At 44.1% G+C, this 20,900-nt stretch overlaps 1 protein-coding gene across 3 annotated transcripts; it reads right to left on the bottom strand.

Moving 5' to 3' along the window:
* Window positions 1-760: 760 nt before the first annotated feature.
* Window positions 761-20,186, bottom strand: LOC110988195 (uncharacterized). Of its 3 annotated transcripts, none has more exons than XM_087144786.1 (5): window positions 19,122-20,186; window positions 18,809-18,881; window positions 14,220-18,443; window positions 10,817-10,948; window positions 761-10,580 (listed from the first exon to the last, which is right to left on the bottom strand). In XM_087144786.1, exon 5 carries the CDS (start codon window positions 3,846-3,848, stop codon window positions 2,292-2,294), a length of 1,557 nt encoding a protein of 518 aa, XP_087000912.1. In that variant the 5' UTR covers window positions 3,849-10,580; window positions 10,817-10,948; window positions 14,220-18,443; window positions 18,809-18,881; window positions 19,122-20,186; the 3' UTR covers window positions 761-2,291. The 3 variants fall into 2 exon arrangements, with proteins under 3 accessions (XP_087000913.1, XP_087000912.1, XP_087000914.1); XM_087144787.1 differs by having other exon boundaries at window positions 14,220-18,043.
* Between the last annotated feature and the right edge of the window lie 714 nt (window positions 20,187-20,900).

Here is a 20,900-nt window from a genome sequence, read left to right on the forward strand (position 1 = left end):
GGTTTGGAGCGGGGGTCTCCTGGGTGACGTATGCGGGGGGTCCGCCTGTGACTGGGGGAGTGAGCCACCTTGCAGGAGCGGGCCCTCAGAGATGCAGACACCATGTGGAACTGCCCCTCCGTGAGCATCACCACCGCCCACCGGAGTCCGTCCCCCCTGGAGCAAGGAGGCAATGCTGGGAGGCACCACGGCGAACAGAGTCTCCACCACATTAGACCCCTGGATCCCCCCCCCCATGGTAGCGGAGAAGACCCGTGGAAACCACCAGACTACTAATTTTTGTCGTAGCTTTCCGTTTGTGTAGACATTTCCTTTTTTTGTCGTTGTAGTACTTGTACTTGTTGCTTTGCTAATTTCTCTGACCAGGACAGCTGGCTTCGGGCTGGCCCGCCGGGTTGCGCCACCTCGTTTGGGGACAAACAACAGTCCTAAGAGGGGGCGGTGTAGCGCCGGCGGGTTCGGTCGGTGGGGGTGCCAGCTCGGACCTGCATGGAACTAGCTGGCTGCCCCCGCTGGTATGCAAACGGCCCGTGGCTTTCCCACCTCGCACCTGCGCAGTTCCCACAGACTCCTCACGTCTGAACCTTGTGTGTGCGAGACAGCTTTTTGACTTCTTGACAATAAACAGAGCAGTTTTGCCCGGAACGGCGATTTGCATCCGACTGCGTGGTTCATATCATAGGCAGGACACGCTACAATATGGAATACTTGCATGGGGCCGCTGTAGCTTAGTACATGGGAAATATGTCCAAACTCAATCTGAACTCGCTGACTTTATTCACTCTCAAACCTTTACATGTGGCTCCTTATTCGCTTATGCCTATACAGCTTTTATAGTATAAAATAACTGTGCACATGTAGCCTTGTAAGTCTAGCCTCGCTGTTGTGACTGTGGTTACGACGGTATACGGATGTGGTTGCGGTATAGTAGCGGTTCACTAGAAACCAAAAACAACAAATAACAAATGAATAATAAATGAGAAATAGCGTGGTCCAAGATTTTAACTTAAAACGTCTGCTTGAACCCTCTATGAAATGTACATGATAATTGGTATCCCGGCGAATGATTAAAATAAGCCCAAGTTTATGCCCCCAAATCCTCCCAGATTTTCACCTTTAAACCCTTTAGAATGGCCCAAGTTTACTTCATTTAACTCCTTAATGCTTACAATTTACATCTAATAACAATTTATACATGAATACATACCGATTGTGTAGAGTCTGGGGCAATTATTAGCGTAAGTTTCTGGGGTTTTACGTTACTTGCGTTCGGAAATTACATGTCATATGTGAACCTTGACCTAAACCCCCCCAAAAAATGAGGGCGCCCTACAATTTTATGAGACAAAAAAGTTTCTCGGTCGGCAACTATGCAGACGTTATATTCCAAGCCCCAAATGAATCAGCTTAAAGGATGTTCACTTCCAAATTTGTATAACGTCCTGTCGCAGCCCAAGTGTTGTCGACTAGTTCTTGGCACTCTCCGCAAGATACAGTTTGGTGATAGGTCGTTTCAGCTCGCTGGTACCGGTCTTGACATCCACCTGTCGAACATTGCCCTCGTGATCTGGATAGGTGCGACTGATCCTTCCCAAGGGCCAACGCCCATGAGATAGATTCTCATCCACTACCAGGACTAGATCTCCAACTTGAAGATTCTGCTCTCGTTGGGTCCACCTTTGACGAAGTTGCAACATAGGTAGGTATTCGTGCACCCAGCGTCTCCAAAATTGATCTGCGAGATACTGAGCCTGACGCCAACGACCATATGAATCCTCCTTCTGGAACAGACCGGGAGGCAAACTGGGACCACTTCTCAACAGCAGCAAATGATTCGGTGTTAGAGGTTGTCTTCACCTGGATCGAAGCTCAGTGGGGTGAGCGGTCTTGTGTTAAGAATCGCTTCTACCTCTACCATCACGGTTACCAAAACTTCATCCGTCACAACTTGCTCTTTCAGCAGACATTTCAATATCTTGCGCACAGACTGTATCATTCTCTCCCATACGCCACCCATATGGCTTGCCGTTGGAGGGTTAAATTGCCACTCGATACCCCGTTCCAACAGAAAGTCGCCGATCTTTCGCCGATTTAGATCATCAAGACTCTCACGTAGTTTTCGCTCTCCCCCAATGAAGTTCGTCCCATCGTCACTCATGATGATCTTTGGCCTACCTCTTCTTGCTATAAATCGGCGATAGGCATTGATGAAACTGTCGGTATCAAGAGAATGGGCTACTTCGAGGTGAACTGCACGCATCGACAAACATGTAAAAATACACCCGTACCGCTTAACATGACTTCGGCCCGAAGATAGGACCAAAGTAGTCGGCACCTACTGATGTAAACGGTGGATCATCTGGTGTTACTCTAGCTGCCGGTAAGTCAGCCATGAACTTCTGTCTTAATGGAGCATTTCGCCTCTTGCACTCGAAACAGTTGCCAATGATACGTCTAACAGTTGCACCACCGCTAACGACCCAGAACTTCTCCCTCAACGACGACCATGTCATTCTGACACCAGAGTGACCAACCTGTAAGTAATGGTGTATGATGATGAGATCTGTGACCTTGTGATTACTGGGAAGAATAATTGGATGTTTCATCTCCTCATCGATTGGTGCATTTCGAAGGCGGCCACCTACTCGTAAGATGCCATCCATCAAGACAGGATTAAGCTTCTGAAATGAAGAAACTCGTCTTTTGGCCTTCCTTCCGTTGGACACACTGGTTTGCATTTGTGAAAGAAGAGCTTCTATCTCTTCGGAAAAATCTTGTTGCTGCATGTACCGTATGATTTGTCTCTCTACTGTCTGGCACTCTTCAAGAGTCAGAGTTCCCTGCTTCAGGACCTCATCCTTTCCTTTCCCCTTGCAGCGTAGGTGCAGGTTGTGGACAAACCTCAAAAGCCAAGCAACTCCTCTCTTCAGTCGATTCCATGACGAATACTTGGCCAAGAGATCATCAATCTTTGACTTTCCCTGCCCTAAGGTTGTCTGTGTAACCACTCTCTTGACTTCGGGATCCCCTTCAAGACCATTGTGTACTGGCAAGATGTCAGGATCTGGTGCTGTGCCCTGCAGGACAACAGGAGGAACGGGCCAATTTTCCTCGCTCATCAGGAGAAACTGTGGCCCTTTCAGCCATCGGACATCTGTAATCATCGTGTCAGCACCACACCCCCTTGACCCTTCATCTGCCGGGTTGGATTCCGAATCTACATACCGCCACTGGGACTCCTTAGTTGCATCTTGGATCCTTGCAACCCGATTTGCCACAAAGGTACGGAAGCGTCTACTTTCATTCCGTATGTATTGCAGAACTGAAGTCGAGTCAGTCCAGAAAACGACATCGGTAATGGGCAATCTAAGCTCGTCTTGCACCATCTTGCTCAGCTGAACAGAGAGAACAGCCACTGTCAACTCCAATCGTGGTATGGATATGGACTTCTTGGGACACAGCCTTGCCTTCCCAACAATGAAAGAGCAGTTGATCTTTCCTGAACAATTGACTGTCCTCAAATTGGATGCTGCTGCATACCCACGTTCAGAGGCATCTGAAAAGAAGTGTAACTGACTGACTTCTACTTGGTTTACCCCGCTTGGCTTCAGACATCTGTCGATGGTAAGAGCCTCCAATTTCGGCAAATCCTCTAACCAGTGTCTCCATCTGAGCAACTGATGCTCCTCAACCCTTTCATCCCATCCTAGCCCCCCACTGCAGACATCCTGAAGCAATATCTTGGCTGTTAGGATAAATGGGGCTAGAAAACCCAAAGGATCAAACAGTGAGCTGACAGTCGACAAGATACCCCTTCTGGTAGTAGGCCTATCCTTCAGAGTGGTCATGAACTGAAAAGTGTCAGCCTCTGCATTTCAGTGTATGCCAAGAGTACGTTCATTGGGCAAGTGATCCAAATCCAGATCAAACACAGACGGTGCCCTTTCATCAGCTGGAATAGCTGTCAGAACCTCTCGGCTATTGCTGAGCCATTTCCTGAGTCTAAATCCACCCTTGTTTAGCAGATTGATGAACTGACAGGCAAGATTAATGCCGGCTTCTGCATTGCTCACTGACACCAGAAGGTCATCAACATAGAAGTTGTCATGTACTGCTCTGGTAGCAACCTCTCCATAAACAGCACCATAGTCCTTGGCTGTTTTCCTCAGGGCAAACCCTGCACAACTGGCCGGGAGACGACATGGCCCCAAACAAGTGAACCCGCATCTGGAAGTCAGTGGGATCCTTCGACAAGTCATGATCTGGCCACCAAAGGAATCGTAAGGCATTGCTGTCTCTCGGAGGCACCCGCACTTGATGAAACATAGCCTCTATGTCAGCTACCAATGCAACAGTCTCCTGACGAAACCGTGTAAGCACACCCATTAGGCTGTTGGTGAAATCTGGGCCCTGCAGGAGATTATCATTGAGTAATGTACCCTTGAATCTTGCAGCGCAGTCAAATACCATCCTCATTTTGCCAGGCTTCTGAGGATGAAACACCGGGTGATGAGGCAAATACCACCTTTTCCCCATCTCAGCATTTGGTACATCTTCTGTCACCGGCCTACCATACCCTTTCTGGATGTAACCATCAATGGTCTCCTTGTATTGCTTACACAGCTCTCCATCCTTCTGCAGGCGCTTCTTGAGGGAGCAAAGTCTCGTCTCAGCAAGAGCCCTGTTGTCTGGCAACTTGACATTCTCGCCTCTCTATGGCAGACCTGTCTCATTGTGGCCATCAACCAACTTTACTGAATCATCCATAATAGCTCTTGCCCTCTTGTCCTCAACCGAGTCGCCTCGCTTGGTGTCCATGATAGACCCACCAAAGTCTACCTCCCAAAACCTCTGAACCTGCTGAAGCAGCCGATCATCTTACAAATTGGCATGATGGCTATTGAGGCCTCCTGCCACTTTCTTAAGTGAGGTCGATGTAGGGCCAACAAGCGTCCATCCCAGAAGGGATCGCACAACGTAAGGTTCTTTGCGTCCTCCTCGCCTCTCATCCATCACCCAAAATGCCTCTGGAACATCTCCGCCAATCAGGATCTGAACTGGCCTGCCTTCAGTATGGGGAAATTCAATTCCATCCAGATGCCTCCATTTTCTTACATTTCTCTCGCTTGGAAAGATACTTCTGGATATCGGCAAGGTTTGCACTGTCCTAAGCCTTGGCTGGTCTATCTCCTCCTCACCTTCAGTGGACCTCACTGTTAGGTTGACTTCCATTCCATTGTACTTCCTTTCTCCGGCAACAGTGTTCAGGGAGAATGTAAACCTCTTACTGTTGACTTCAAGCTCTTCAGCCAACCCTTCATCACATAGCGATACGTCACTGCCTTCGTCGAGTAGAGCACAAGTCTCAACCTCATGGCCATTATGCATGACCCTCACTGGAAGAACTCGTAAAGCTACGTGTCTACATGTCACTGAATGACATGCTCCAGGCTCTTCCCCTTCACCTTCTATCACCTGCTCCCCAGCCCCGGTCGAGGTACACGTTCCAGCAGATTTCGTCTCCGCTTGGGCGTTGCTGTCTTTCTTCTCCTCAGAATTTTCAACCGGTGACTTTGGGGGATGCAAGAGTGTGTGATGCTTCCATGTGCAGCCAGCAACTTCACACCGACTGCTAAATTGGCATTGTCTTGCAACGTGCCACTGAATGAAGCAGTTGTCACACAGCTTATTATCCCTGACAAACTTACGACGCTCATCGTAAGACTTCAGAGTGAAATTCTTGCAATCTGCCAGTTTGTGAGACAGAGAACAGCATGGACACTTGACCTGTTTGTCCTTCCTTTTTGTGTCTGGACGGCTTTCGGCAACAGAATTGGTTGACAGCGTGGTCATCTTGGCCTTCGGAGTTGAGTGTGGAGATGGGCTGGATCCCTTTGGACTAACAGCCTTGCTGACGTTTTGTCCATACATATTGCAGGCAGTCTTGCCTTTTGTTCCACAAACTCTGTCATCTGCACAAAGCTTGGTTCTTGTCTGGACTCTATGGTAGCCTGTGCCCTCTTTGCCCAGTCTGCTTGAAGGTGCAATGGCAAGAGACGCTGAACTTTATGTAAGTTCCCCGAGCTGTTCATGTCTGCATTGTATCCCACTTGGGACAACGTTATTTGGCACTTTCTCATGTCTCTTGCTAGATCCCAAAGGGCATTGCCATCGTTTGGTCGTATCTGCCCTCTGCTGGTGACCTTGTGTAGCAGAGCATGCATTATCAGGTGTGGTTGACCAAACTGCTCTCACAAAATTTCAAGTGCCTTCTTGTAACCCGAGGCTGGTTCCATCAATATGCAGTTTTCGATGCTCTCCTTTGCTTTACCATGGCAGTACTGCACCAGATACGTCAATCTTGTTCGAGCATCAGTCACCTTTGAGCCAATGTTTGTCTCAAATCCTGTCACAAATGCCCAATATTCGGCTGGATCTCCACTGAAGGACTTCATGTCAGGCTTCGGTATATACATGGTAAGAGTCAAGGCCTGACACAACTGTTCAATGCTTGTTTGCTCACGTGCTGGAACAGGGTGAAAGCCAGCTACGTGTGTTGTGGCATTCTTATTTTGTGCTGGAGTGGACTGTGAGGGCGCTACAAATGTTAGGGCTATCTCTTGATCATTACTATTTGAAGGAAATGTTACAATGCCACTTACATCTTTCATGTCAGCCTGCGCTGGGTCATGATTGACAGCCGGAGCACTTCTTCACTTACGTCAATTGCTTGTGTGACATCTGGTCTGTCTCCTGTGGCTTCATCTTCTGCTTCCATTTCCTCCTCCCAAAGTTGTGCCTCTAACTGTGCTTGCTCCTCTTCATCCTCCACATTTTGAAGTTCCAACTTCATCTCCAGCATAATTTTCTGTCGTTCCAGCTCCTGCTTTCTCTTCAGCTGCTCTCTACGCAATTTTGCAATCTCCAGCCTTGTCTTGGCCTCTCGATACTTCGGATTGAATGATCTGTTTGATCTTTCAGATCGATGTTCACTACCATTGTCCTCTGGAGGAGGGGGTTTCGATGTTGGAGCCTTCTCTCCACCTTTACTAGTGGTTTCCTCAGGGGACGGCGTTGACTTAGCTTCATCTGCCATGATCTTTGTCTTGACATGATACGTAGTGAGCACTTATATTTCAGCCCAGAAAACTAATCGTGAACTTTCATGTAGCTTAGTACATGGGAAATATGTCCAAACTCAATCTGAACTCGCTGACTTTATTCACTCTCAAACCTTTACATGTGGCTCCTTATTCGTTTAGGCCTATACAGCTTTTATAGTATAAAATAACTGTGCACATGTAGCCGTGTGTGGTAAGTCTAGCCTCGCTGTTGTGACTGTGGTTACGACGGTATACGGATGTGGTTGCGGTATAGTAGCGGTTCGCTAGAAACCAAAAACAACAAATAACAAATGAATAATTAATGAGAAATAGCGTGGTCCAAGATTTTAACTTAAAACGTCTGCTTGAACCCTCTATGAAATGTACATGATAATTGGTATCCCGGCGAATGATTAAAATAAGCCCAAGTTTATGCCCCCAAATCCTCCCAGATTTTCACCTTTAAACCCTTTAGAATGGCCCAAGTTTACTTCATTTAACTCCTTAATGCTTATAATTTACATCTAATAACAATTTATACATGAATATATACCGATTGTGTAGAGTCTGGGGCAATTATTAGCGTCAGTTTCTGGGGTTTTACGTTACTTGCGTTCGGAAATTACATGTCATGTGTGAACCTTGACCTAAACCCCAAAAATAGAATGAGGGCGCCCTACAATTTTATGAGACAAAAAAGTTTCTCGGTCGGCAACTATGCAGACGTTATAGCCGCTGTGGATTAAGAATAATCAACTCCACAAGCTTTCAGGATCGTAGTGATCCTCTTTTTGTTAATTGTAAAGTGTTAAAAGTACAAGATATATATCGTCTTCAACTGGTACCTTCATGCATCAACTTAAAAAAACCAGATTGCCCAAATCGATTTGTTCTATGTTTAGAAAAATGAAAATGTTCATCACTATTATTCTAGGCAACGTACTGATTTCCACAGGGTTTCATCACGTATTATTAAAACTTGCTGTAACCACGATAAAACACGAGGGATCAAAATTATGGAGCTCGTTAGATTCCTCGTTAAAAAGTATTGGCAGTAGGTCAGTATTTAAATTATTTATAGATAAAGATATGTGGTTTACTTGTCATATGTATGTCCGTGTTTTATTAATTTATATTGTCTTATGTTACATATGTACATGTGTAATCTCTTGATGTAACCTTAACTTAATTAATGTGGGGCCACTTTTAGACAAGCTTTGCCTACCTTGCGCAGATTAGAATGGCTACTATCATGATCCCCTCTTTTGTAATTACGTAATTAAAAAAACATTTCGGCCAAATGCAAAAACCTCCTGTTAATTTGCATTTCTGTAGATGCTGAACAGCCTAGTTTAGTCGCCTTTAACATGGGGACTTCCCCTGAGCTGCTTCATTCTTTTCCAGAGCCTGCCTCCAGCCAGGTCCCATGGGGATTGTATGTAAATATCTAAACCACGTGCTGATAAGGGTTTATTGACAAAGAAAGTGCCTGGGCAAGCCTTGGAAAGCCTGGGCCTGTCTTATATCAATGGTCGGTCTCTCTTATGTGTCTCTGAGCTATAGACAGCTGTCTGAGTGGTTTCATTGTGTTGGGGGTGTCACATTTTTGTGGTTATAACGGAAGTGATCTCAAAACGATCACCTTGGTGCAATGGGTGTAAAAAGTAGGCTCTGTGCAGTGAATTCAGCTGATACTCGTGACAGCGTCCGAGCATTAACATGAAAAAATCGGTCCTGTGCAACGGAGGGTTATATGACCCTCGTCTACCCTAATTATATAACCAATCTTAATAATGTGTATTTATCCTATCTTTGTGGTGGTAAATAAAGTAAGACTGATTGAAATTATATTCTTATTATTGAATGAATTTAGTAAGCGCAAATTCATTTGAAAAGGACGTGTAAATGGGCGCCGTGGTGTATTAGACAGACCAACGGAACCGGATGTGAAGTCTGAAGCGGAGTCGGCTGCAAATCCGGGTGAGGAGCCAGGAGAACCACACACAGGGCATTCGGATCTGGGGAAGTCCCCGGAGGAGTGGAGATTGACTCGAGGCAGCGTTTCCGAGAGAGCGGACCGCCGTCATCAAACCCGATGAAGAAATACCTTGCCTAGGTGTAGAGCGAGATTTCTTGCCAGTAATCCGGCCGAAGAACCAGAAGGAAAAACCTAAAATCCGGGACACCAGCAGCATATCTGGCATGCAGGTCGTGATAGGTCGAAGCGCACCGAGTCGCCGGGGCTCTGTGACGGAAGCAACCTGGTCAGATAGCCCTAGCCGGTAGCCACAAGCCGCAGTGATGAGTGGCGTTCTAGAACTACGGCGATGATGCAGTTCTGTAACCCGACAAGTGGTCGTTGAAGAGCCCACATAGTTAGGTGGCGCCCCTGAATGGGCCGGTCCCGAGAACGGGGCAGTGGCCCGAGGCGTTGTAATTTCTATGTCACGTGTGAGTGGCCCGCTGTGAAGTTTGTCTGACTGCTGTAGTTCAAGGCGTGTGATGGTCGTTGTAGCTGGACCGGGAAGCGTGGGGTCGCCCCAGTGTGTAGACTGGTGAGCCATACCGATAAATACACGTCTTCCACGGTAGGCGCTGGTAGTGGGGAGACCGCCAGAGGACTTCAGAGCAAGGGAACTGGGGGTGAATGTCGGACGTCAATACCCAGCTAGCAAGGGAGTACGTTTACTCGCCCCAAGTGCAGTGCCGAACGGACAGAGTCACCACGATCCGGGACATGATCCGGAGCTGGGTCCCCGCTGGGGGAACGGTTCTGGCTGGACAACAGAGACCACTTCAGCCTCCGAGAACGCCCTTTGCGAGGGAGGAGGGACAGCCGCGAGGGGATTCGGGTTGGGTACTGTCGCCGCTGGTTGAGGCTTGGAGTCTATCTTGCGGGCGAGAGAGGTGAAGGCCTCCGAGAGGGACTGGAGGGTCGTTATCCACGGAGGTGGATCCAGATCGGAGCGGCGTTTCTTCTTAGCGTTGGACGAAGAAGAAGCCGAAAAAGATGTCTTGGCCTTGCGCTTCTTAGCCTTCACCGGTGCGGGGGAGCCAGACGCTGGGACGGTTGTAGGTACAGCCGGGCGGGTCCCCCAAATGGTCAGTCGTATCCTGCAAGGAACGTCCCAGGTCAGGATCGGTGGCCGACGTCCATCGGCAGACCGGAGCTGCGGATGGGGTGTGGTGGATGAAAGCCCCTCGCCGTAGCAGTCCAAAAGGGGCGACATCGTCCGATGCAACGGGAGGCTGAGCGCCGTGTTGCATTGGAGACTCGTCCGTGGCGGAAGCAGTGGAGCGTGGCGAACCCGCCGTGGAACCCATTCCTCGCTTAAGTTAGAGGGAGCAGAAGCCACCCGGCGAGCAGAAGCCAGTGAAGGACCTGGGGCAGACAGCGGACCGTCGCCCCGCAAGCCCGGACGGTCCAACCAGTCGGTAAGGTCGCTCGGGGATGTGGTAGGTAGCGACGCCCGGTACCTGCAGCATCGAGAAAGGAACAACTCCTTATGCTCTTGTCAACCGTGATCAACGGTATTGTGGTTTTTTTTTATTTCAACCACGTCCAACAGCGACCAAACCGGCAATTAGAGGATGGTATATGAAAAGTAAACAATATAGGACATTTAATTAACAAATAAATAAATAATTAACACCAAAAAATTCCAAACTTCAAAAAAGCTCAGCAGCAACAAACAACAACTGTATTACATTACCTTTGCAATCATGGACCAAATATCCAATAATTTGATCCAAGGGTAAGTTTTTCCCTGGCAGACCTCTCAGGTTGGCAACTCTTTCCCAGCTGAATTCATGTCTCAGTCTACTTGGTGCTGCTCCAGCTACATCTATGTTACAAATCGACAAAACTTGCCATAAACCATACTTGTGAAATTGTTGTACAATTATGCAGCCTGTTGTACTATGAGCCAACCATACACCAATTAGCTAAAAATTGCCCAAAAAGTCAACTTGAAAAATTTATCTATTTTGAAGGGTCACGTAATTTTGCATAGACACGCTTTCTGTGCAATTAACTACAAAATATGTCTGACTTTTGAATGAAGTCAGTTGATTTGTGAAGTTTTTGAACATCAGAAAGCGTTCTTTGCTTTTTTTGACAAATGATGATGTGGGCACAGTTGCAGTGATGTCTTTCAAAGAGTGTGATTTGTTTATGCACAACACCCTGGGGTAACCAGGCTTGATTCAAGTTGGATAAAGGCTAGATGATTGTAGACATAAGTGTATACGTGGATGTGGTTTCAAAAGTCCCCACTTCCAACATTTGAAACAGAGGTGCGGTGGGACAGTATTATGGTCGCACAGGTGCAAAGTTAGGATAGGCTATGTACATGTACAAAGTGTATCCACTGACTTTGGTTTGGCATCCAAGGAAGAAAGTGTACAGATACGAGGTTTTTATACTCACACATGGCGACCTAAAATTTGTAAGTTAAACGCAATACAATTATTGTACTTCTTTTAGAACAGGAAGTGCGGATAGGTAATGTTCCATTTTTCCCTTTTTGTGCTGAAATCAATGTCACATTCTCTGCCCATTTTCTGCCCATGTTGTGTGTTCATGAAAATGGACATTTGTTTTGGCATAACACTGAAAATACCCGTACAATTAGCAACACCAACAATGGAAACAAGTTTACCAAAAACCTTTTCAATATTCACAATGAATCACTGAATTAGATCACAAACAAGCAATCCATTTTAAGCACTAGCTTATAAAGAAAATCCTACAAAACAACTGATTAATTACCACTTTTGTAAATCCTAAAAAAAATCAACCTTAAAGATCTCGAGTCACGTTTTTCACAAAACTTACATTTCCGAGGTTACCAGAAAAAGAAAAGTTCAGAAATACTTTCTATGAACATCAGTTTTTATCTTGAAGTACAGTGAATATTAGCCTGTTAGCATTAGCCAATCAGAATCTAGGTGTGGCATTCACTCCTCCTTCCTTGATCATTTTTCAGCCTTTTTTTCAGTTTAAAAAATACTTCTGGTGTGCTATGCACTGTCTGTGATGTGGTGAGCTAGAATTAATGTTACCTTGCATATTTTCCATGAAGGTGAACTTTTGAGAAGTATGATACATGTATGTAGGTGAAGATGTGTATTCATGTAGGTACACTATTTGTTTAAAAAAAGCCAGATGTGTCTCTCAAACAATGCTACAATATCCAGTTCCCGAAGAAGTTTCTTTTTTTTTCTTTGGAGGGGAAATTAAGCCAAAATTAGAATAAAAGCATTATCTCTGGGTAGAGGGAAGATAAGCATAACTCAACGACTGTTGGTTGCTCAGTCACCATTTTTGTGGTAATGTGAGTAGCAAAGCAACTAAAAATTATTGACGTCAAAAAGCCGTGTCAGTTTAACCCTAGCCCCCAAGGGTGTATGTCAAATCATACTGAAACAGGAGGAATGGGGACTCTTAGGGTTAAATACTTTTGACAGAACACCACAAAGTACAATGAACTGTACATTATTAATTTCAAATTTGACAAATTTGTACGGTGCAGTTACAAGTATTACCGGCTTTTGGCAAAACCCTTAGTGTTTATCCATTTTCTTTCATGCGTGACTACACAATGGTCCTATGATAACTTGACTGAGTGCAGAGTAGAGCTGAATCATTTGCATAACTAACTTGTTTCCACACAGACTCCAGGCAATGCTTTTGTGCATTAGACTGAGGTCTTGTCATGACGGATAATGCCCAACCATCCCCTTCAAACAAGATGAAGGATTTTACATATACACAACTTATACACATACAGGTACATATTAACAAAGTGTTTAAATTGAATAAGTTTCAAAATGGGCTTTTGTTTCACAAGAGTGCCAGTGTTGGCAAACTGTTACTTAAAAATAGATATCAACTAATGTCTGATGCCTCTTTAGTCCTGATACAATTTTCAATACCAAATAGCTGGTCATTTGACATGATTAAAATCATGATATTTTCCTATTGCTACCGAAGTAATATCAATTAAGTGAGTAATTACATATATCGATGGACTGTGACACAAAAGTGCATTTTCAAGGGTTACATTAACCCTCACCCACTGGCCCAAAGGCGGTTCCCTGGAGACAGGCTCCGGGGAACCGTATTCTCAGTAACCGTATTTGAAGTTTTGGGTACTTAGGGAACTTTTTTTTTTCATCTAAAAATGTCTGAAATGTATAATCTGGCCATGTTCTCCAAAGAGTACAGATAACATGTTCGTAAATATCAGAGATCAGTGAATTGCAACATGAAGTTATATATTGCCTAGCAACAATCAAAAAGTTTTTCAAATTGATTAGTTACAAAAATTATCATAAAACTTACATCATTATCATTAAAAATTATCATAAGACTTATATGGCTTAAACATATTTCACACAGAAACAGGAGATTGAATGCTCAGGGCATACATCACAGTTTGCAACTGCGAAGGAGCAAAATATGAATACTGACTGTATTAACCAGTTCGTGTCGGTTTTTTCCCCAAAAAAGCTGCCAAGGGCGGTTTTTTTTTCTCGCAAATTGTAATTCTGGCGCCAATAAAAATATGTAGGGAGGCACAACTATTGAGCTTAGCAGTAGTTTCATTCTTTTCCTCCTGATCTCTTCTGTGAGTCGTGTTTCAACTGCCTACATGTGCCGGGCATATGTCTACATGTACGTCAACAGTTTCACATGCAAAGGTCAATCGCACAGGCCTCATCTGTGGCCATGCATGTTCTTGCCATTATTTTCGATACAAAGGAGTTGCTTGTTGGCATTAACCTTACCTCTTTTGTGTCTTTTAACTTCAAAGCAAATCCATTTACCCGAACAAAAGAGGCCTAATTAGTTCTTTTGTGTATGGTGTGGGCTCCCCAATTCAATTCTGATCACTCAAGAAAGACGCTTCTGGATTATTGTGGTACGTGTACTAGCAACGTCCATTCATGTGTAGCGTCGTCTTCTGTGCTTTGGCCCAACCAAACATAACACATTAATACTTTAATCGCAGAAATGAAAAAAAGAGTTCTTAAAAGAGTGTACATGTCTTCTGTGGAACAAATAAGGAAAACTGTGGTACACGTCATCCAGCGACATGTAGTTTAACTTACTGTGATTTTCTTCCACTGATGAATGTGCTCATTGTGCAAGGGTCGAATCCTGTCCACAGTCTCCTGCACTGCAAGATATGTAGAGCAGACTCCGAGGTGATGAAACTTATCAAATATCCTCCTATCTGCTCCCTGCCGCCACATTTCCAACCCGACTATTCTGTGCCAGAACTTGTAAATCCGAGGGTTATGTGCGTACAGGATGTTTGCGACAATGTTGTTGTCGAGTCATACGTCTGTATAAAGACAAAGAGAACAAATCATGACCCCAAAAAAATCGAGATGACTTTAAGTTTGGAGGAGTGAAAACACCAAGCTTTCCTTTCCTTTTTAAAAAGAGACATCTACGATTCCAGATCTAAGGTTGCTCACAATTGCTTGATGGAATATTTTCTTGACCACTTCACACAGGAGGAGTGTGGACACACAAACGGTGTAACAGTGCTCAGGCTCTCTGTATATACACATAGAGTCATAGCTGAGTGAGCTGACAGATTCAAACACACCTTGACTCATCCTCAGCTGACACAAAAACCTGCTAAGCCCCCATTTGTTCATACACACATAAACGTCCGAGACGTCTGCACAGGTGTGTCACATCTTGGCAGTTGAACTTGCCTGTTATGGTGGAAAATATTGCTTTTGGCAAATGCACACTTTTCACATCGCTGTATCCATTCTTTGACCTCCCTGAACACAACTGGCCAATAACACCTCTGATGAATCATCGCAAAAGTTCGTTCAACACCTTGATGACCACTATGGTCATGGAGCGATGACAACACTGTAGACTTCAACGAAGCTGGTAATACAAGCTGTTTGACCTTGACCCCATTATGGATGATCTCCCTATATAATACACCATCTTGTTCGATAACTTTCTTCTTCTGTGGAAATAGGACCAACACTGGTTGGGTTTCAAGCTTCTTTTCTACCCTTGCAAGATCTTTATCCTCACGAAAGTACTTCGTAAACCTCTGAATGGTTGGATCTCTCTGCCGTAATAGTCGAAGTTCCTCTTTGGAATATGAGGGGAAAGCAGATATCTGAGAAGATATTGTCAGGTGAATCCTTGCTGGTGTCAATTCTAGATTTTCTTCTACACCCACAACTTGCACTTTTGCCGGTACATTAGAACGAGGATTCCTCATGAACTATAGTACTATTCCCGTTCAGTGGTTCTTGTTCGGCTTTTCTTGGGATTTGTCGAGGGAGTGCATCTGCGTTGGCATTTTCTCGACCTGATATATACATTAGCTTGAAGTCGTCGTAAGTATTAAGCTTCGCAACCCATCTCTGTTCCGTTGCACCTAGACGAGCTGTCTGTGGGTGACTAAGTCCGTCCACACCTCAAAGGGGCTCCCATAGAGGTAGTCTTTGAACTTTTCCGTGACGGCCCAAGTAAGAGCAAGGAGTTCCAATTTCATTGAACTGTACCGCTGCATGTTGCGCTCATTCGGACGGAGAGTACGACTGGCATATGCCATCACTCGACGTTTTCCATCTTGCAGTTGAGATATGACAGCTCCCAAGCCGTCAAGACTTGCGTCAATCTCTTTGCTTAAATTAGCTTAACCTAGGATTGGCATAGAAACAAATTTACTCTTTAGCTGCTCAAATGCGTCTTGACATTTATCATTCCACCGACTGCGGGAGTAGCTGGCCGTTTTCTTTTGGTACTCCCAAGCAAGGCATACAGGTCTCGAGCATCCTTTGCGAATGATGGCACGTACCGCCTGTAGTAACTCGCAAAACCTAAGAAAACTCTTAGTTGTTTCAATGTCCGCGGAATTGGCCATTCAGCTACTGCCTTGGTTTTACTGTCATCTGTTGCTATGCCATCGGCCGATAGCACATGTCTAGGATTTGTCGCCGAAACAGGTGACATTTTGAAGGTTTTAACTTCAAGTTGTTTGCCTTCAATCTTGTTAAAGCAAGGTCCAAGTGCCCCCAGGTGCTGTTCAAAAGACGTAGAATAGATGACGGTATCGTCTTAATACACCAATAACATCTGGAAATACAGGTCGCCCAAACATCTCTGCATTAGTCGTTGGAATGTCGCCGGAGCCCCGCACAATCCAAAGGGCATACGATTGAATTAGTAAAGCCCTAACGGAGTCATGAAGGCGGTTTTCTCTCGATCACCCTCGTGCATTCTCACTTGATAATCACTGGCGAGGTCAAGCGTGCTGAAGAATTTCGCGCCACTGGGAGCGTCAAGTGAGTCTAAGATGCGTGGAAGTGGGAAAGCATCTCGTTTTGTTTGTGCGTTGAGTCGGCGATAATCCACGCACATGCGTAGAGAGAGCCATCTTTCTTTCTAGCCAGCACTACTGGGGATGCATATGGACTACAGCTTTCTTTAATTATGTTGGCTTAAAGAAGATCTCTGATGTGCTGTTTTACCTCCTCGAATTGGTTCGGGAGAATATGTCGAAATGATAGTACAATGGGTTTACGGTCTTAGTGATGATCCGATGAGTTACTGTGGAAGTATCCCCAAAATAGAACTGGCTTGTTGCAAAAACATCACAATGTTTGTAAAGAAGAGATTGTATCTGAGCTCGCTGGTGTTTGGAGCCATCAAATTCAGACAAGTCGACTTGAATTGGGTTGCCACTAGGACTGGTAGAATCCTCTTCACACATAGTAACCACGATTTCGTTAACAGAGACCATATTGAACTGCACTTCTGGGTTGTTGCCTGCAGTTATCGACTCAACAGGACTCATGATACCAATCGAAGTACGTTCTGGTACAGCCACCCCCTACAGAAGATAGATTCACCATTCTCACAGGGAAGGAAGGGCGAGTAGAGTCGACTACGGTAGCCTGAACCATTCCCCAGGACGAAGATTCTCGGAGTTTCTCACAGGCTCTACGACTGAGAATCGACTTCCGGTTATTCTTCTTCTTGTAGCTAGGACAGTGACCCATGACTGTGCTGGAATAAATGTCGATTGCCGGCTGACAGTGTGCACAAGTGATGACTTCGGAAACACCCTCAGCAAATTGATCAAAAAGTAACCGATCTTTACAGGAGCCTAAATGGTCGCATTTTTAACAACTGTGTTCAGTACCTCCATCAAATGGTGAGAAAAATCTCTCAGAGACTGAGTTTGCTTCTGCTTGCATTCAAAAAACTGCCCTTGCAATTGAACACCTACAGCTTTGACTCCAAAAACTTTTTGTAAAATCAAAACCAATTTATCAACTGCATTACGATCTGTCTCAGGGCGGAGATTAACTTCCTCCCTAGCAACACCTTCTAAATGCTAGAACATGAGGTGCACTTTATCTTCATCTGCAAGAGGCCTAGAGGCAATATATGCATGAATATCACAGAGCCAATCTTCCAAAGCAATATCTTGTTCTTTGCCTGTAAATGATTTGATCTTTTTCTGGGAAGGCATTGATAGGAACGCAGGAGAGCTCTTTTCTTTCTTCAACCTGGAAACTGATTCTAAATATCGACTTAGTTTTTCTAAGCGATCTCGCAATGAGTCTACATCTTCCTTTGATGCCATATTTAAACCAAAACAAACAATAAGTAATCACTCAATGTTTTGAAAAAGAATTCGTACAATCAGTGCAAATTAAAACAATACTGAGTTTACTTTATACAACAACGATAAATAAATGAAGCTGCATAGTGCTCCCAGTTTGCTTGGATACAGGCCTCCAGGCTGTCCAATCCTCAGGTCTCAGTTGATGACCAGTGGCCGTCTGTTCTCTACAAAGGATCCTCCCGGCTGACCTCCGTCCGTAGCTGATGCAGAACTTCAGAAGCAGAAGACAGCACGCTGCGATTCCGGTAGCCTTGTCTGTTGGGATGGGGCAGGGCCGTGAATTAAAACTACTTCCAAAAAAAAACACTTTGTCCTAGTTAATCGAGAGCATTCCGCGCAAGGGAAACCCCAATGGATTTTTTATAATCCTGCCGACTACGCCATGTGTGACCAAGTGAGAAGAAAAATAAAATAAAAAAAAAACACTCAGATGGACTTTTTCTTGCAGGTCGCTCTCGAAGTGATTTATTTCTAACGGGGCTCAGAACAGAATCAGAAACATGTACTGGATCCGATTATTGGACAAACGTCTAAAAAGACAACAATTAATAGTGGAAATCGGGTATCCTATTTCAACTCGATGACAAATACCGTGAAACTAAGGTTAAGAAGTGAGAACTAAAAGGGGGGACAAGGCTACCAGAGGATGACGGATCTGCGTAGAGGAAGATTACAAAATCCCAATATTATAATTGTAAAGTTATGCACTTTTGCAAATGCACAATCATTGGGAAAAATGGGTAACCACTCCTGCAAAAATTCCAATGTGTGGAGAACAGTACAGTCTACATATAAAACTGTGTACGTTTCAGAGGATGACAGCATGCGCTTAAACACATCTCTAAACCGTCGATGACTTACGTCTACAATACTAAATAATTATATACCATTAAACAGAAGTCTCATGTTAGGAGGAATCTTTCCTTGCATCGAAATGTTATCACATTAAAGTGGAATATGGTGCATACGCCGCCCATAATATCTTAATACGAATAACAACAGTTACAGTAAGCATTGTACCTGCCAGAAGATTAGTGAGCGGAAGGATCTACAGCATTCTGAGCTTCTTATCAGCAGCAACAGTATGATTCTCCTAAATGACAAGTGTAACACAACGTGTCTGAACGATCTATCTTTATGATAAAACTTTGTTCAAACTGCTATACAAGTATCAGCACATCAAATTCCCATCAGATTGTGGTTTGACCATTAAATATAAGCTACGAAAGTTGCAAAAAAAATTGACAAAAAATACAACCGTTCAATGCAATTGATCCATTCTTGCTTTACAACAATCAAAATTTTATATGAAAGATATTGACAATTTCCTCACCAGAATGTAGTCCCGCACGCCTAAATTGCTGTCGGCCACAGACACCTGTCAGGACTCAATGCCGCAATAGCTTTTACTTCAAGCAAACAACCAAGGAGGAAAGCAATGGCTATAAACTAAAGAAACGCAAAAAACGAAGACAGATCTCGACGTGACTCCTCTCACGACAGCATGTGCATTGAATTTGGCGCTGCACCACGCCCTAACCTGCGCATGCTTGGCTAGGCATCGACAATGCACAGTTTGTTTTTGAAATTCCTACTTCAAGTACATGTGGGGAAGTATACGTGTATCAAATGAATTCGCAGTGTGCGGAATTCGGTTGGTTACATAAATTTTACTGATGCATTATCTAAAGTCCCTTCGACATGGAACCAGCTTTTTTTCAGAACAGCCACACATACCCAGACTTGACCTCAAGCATTTGCCATACACATGGCAATGTGTACATTGGCTTTAGATCATACACATGTACTGTACATTTGCCTACACTACATGTACACTATACCAGTATAAACATGTACATGATATGTACATGTGCATGTAAGTGTACATAACATGTAAATGTACATGCTCATGTTATATACATGTGCATGTAAGTTTTCCGATTGTGCCAATATTATTGTATCTGGTATAAAGATCATTCAACAATGAATATTTACAAATATTTCCCATCAAACTCACAAATCAACAATTAAGAAAGCTTTTTATGAGATTCTAATGTACGCTATGTTTGAATTCAGAATTAAGAAGGCCATTTATTGTAATGACCACAGTTTTCTGGATACCAGCCCAACATGAAGTTCAATACTAAAATTGGCAACACAATGTTTCTGAGGCATGCCATGTTTACGAATGGTTTCCGAATTTTTCCAGGGCTGATGTCATGGGTTTTACACGTAAGTGGTGACCAAGTTTGAGGAAATAACCAATGGTGACCAAGTTTTGAGGTACTTTGTAAAAATGAGAAGTGTTTTAATCATGCACTGGACAATTTTTCCGATGTATTGGTGATATCACCCGAAAGAAAATTAAAAAAACCAACAAATCAATGTCACCAGCACTACCATTTTCTCATGAGTTGTTTCCTCAATAAATTCTCCGATGGCATGATCCCTTGGAAGACAGTGTAAGTCATTGGCATCTTGGCTTGAACATCTTCCATGACCTCCCCCCACTTGAAGTTTTCCACGGTCTCAAGTGAGAACGCTGATGTCAAACCCCTGAATGTGTTTTCTGACTCCAAGACATAATGCACCTCTTTGTGTAATTCGTCTGCCATGATTTCACGAAACGCTTTGCGTCCCTTCTCAAGGAGGAGATTTTTTAATGCCTTCACATAGGCTCCTTCCTTGATGAAAGTGATCACCCTTTCGTGAATGGTAAACAAAAATACGGTAAAACACGGTATCCAAAGGATGAAAGACTGAGGAGACTGAAAATCTAAAAAGTAAGTAGTGTTTCACAGAAATGAGATTAAACCAATTTTATGTACAATATGAATGGGTCAATTTTGGAAGGGCTGGGTTGGATAGTAGAGTTTTTTTCACATTCATTGACTAACAAAAATTATACAAAAACAGCAGTTCTTTTCCATCTGGACAACAAAATTGAGGAATGGCAAAACTTACATGTACAGTAGGCCTTTACATACTGTACATGTTCATTTAACTACATGTACTTTCCATTTATAACTTATCTTTTTGTGAATTGAAATTTTTAAATAATACTCAAGTGTCTAACAGTAGGTTACCTATTAGTTTTGTTTTCCTACATGAA

Source organism: Acanthaster planci, linkage group LG13 (assembly GCF_054643075.1).
Source record: "Acanthaster planci isolate LZ-2023a linkage group LG13, COTS_SCS, whole genome shotgun sequence".
NCBI classification, from domain to species: domain Eukaryota; kingdom Metazoa; phylum Echinodermata; class Asteroidea; order Valvatida; family Acanthasteridae; genus Acanthaster; species Acanthaster planci.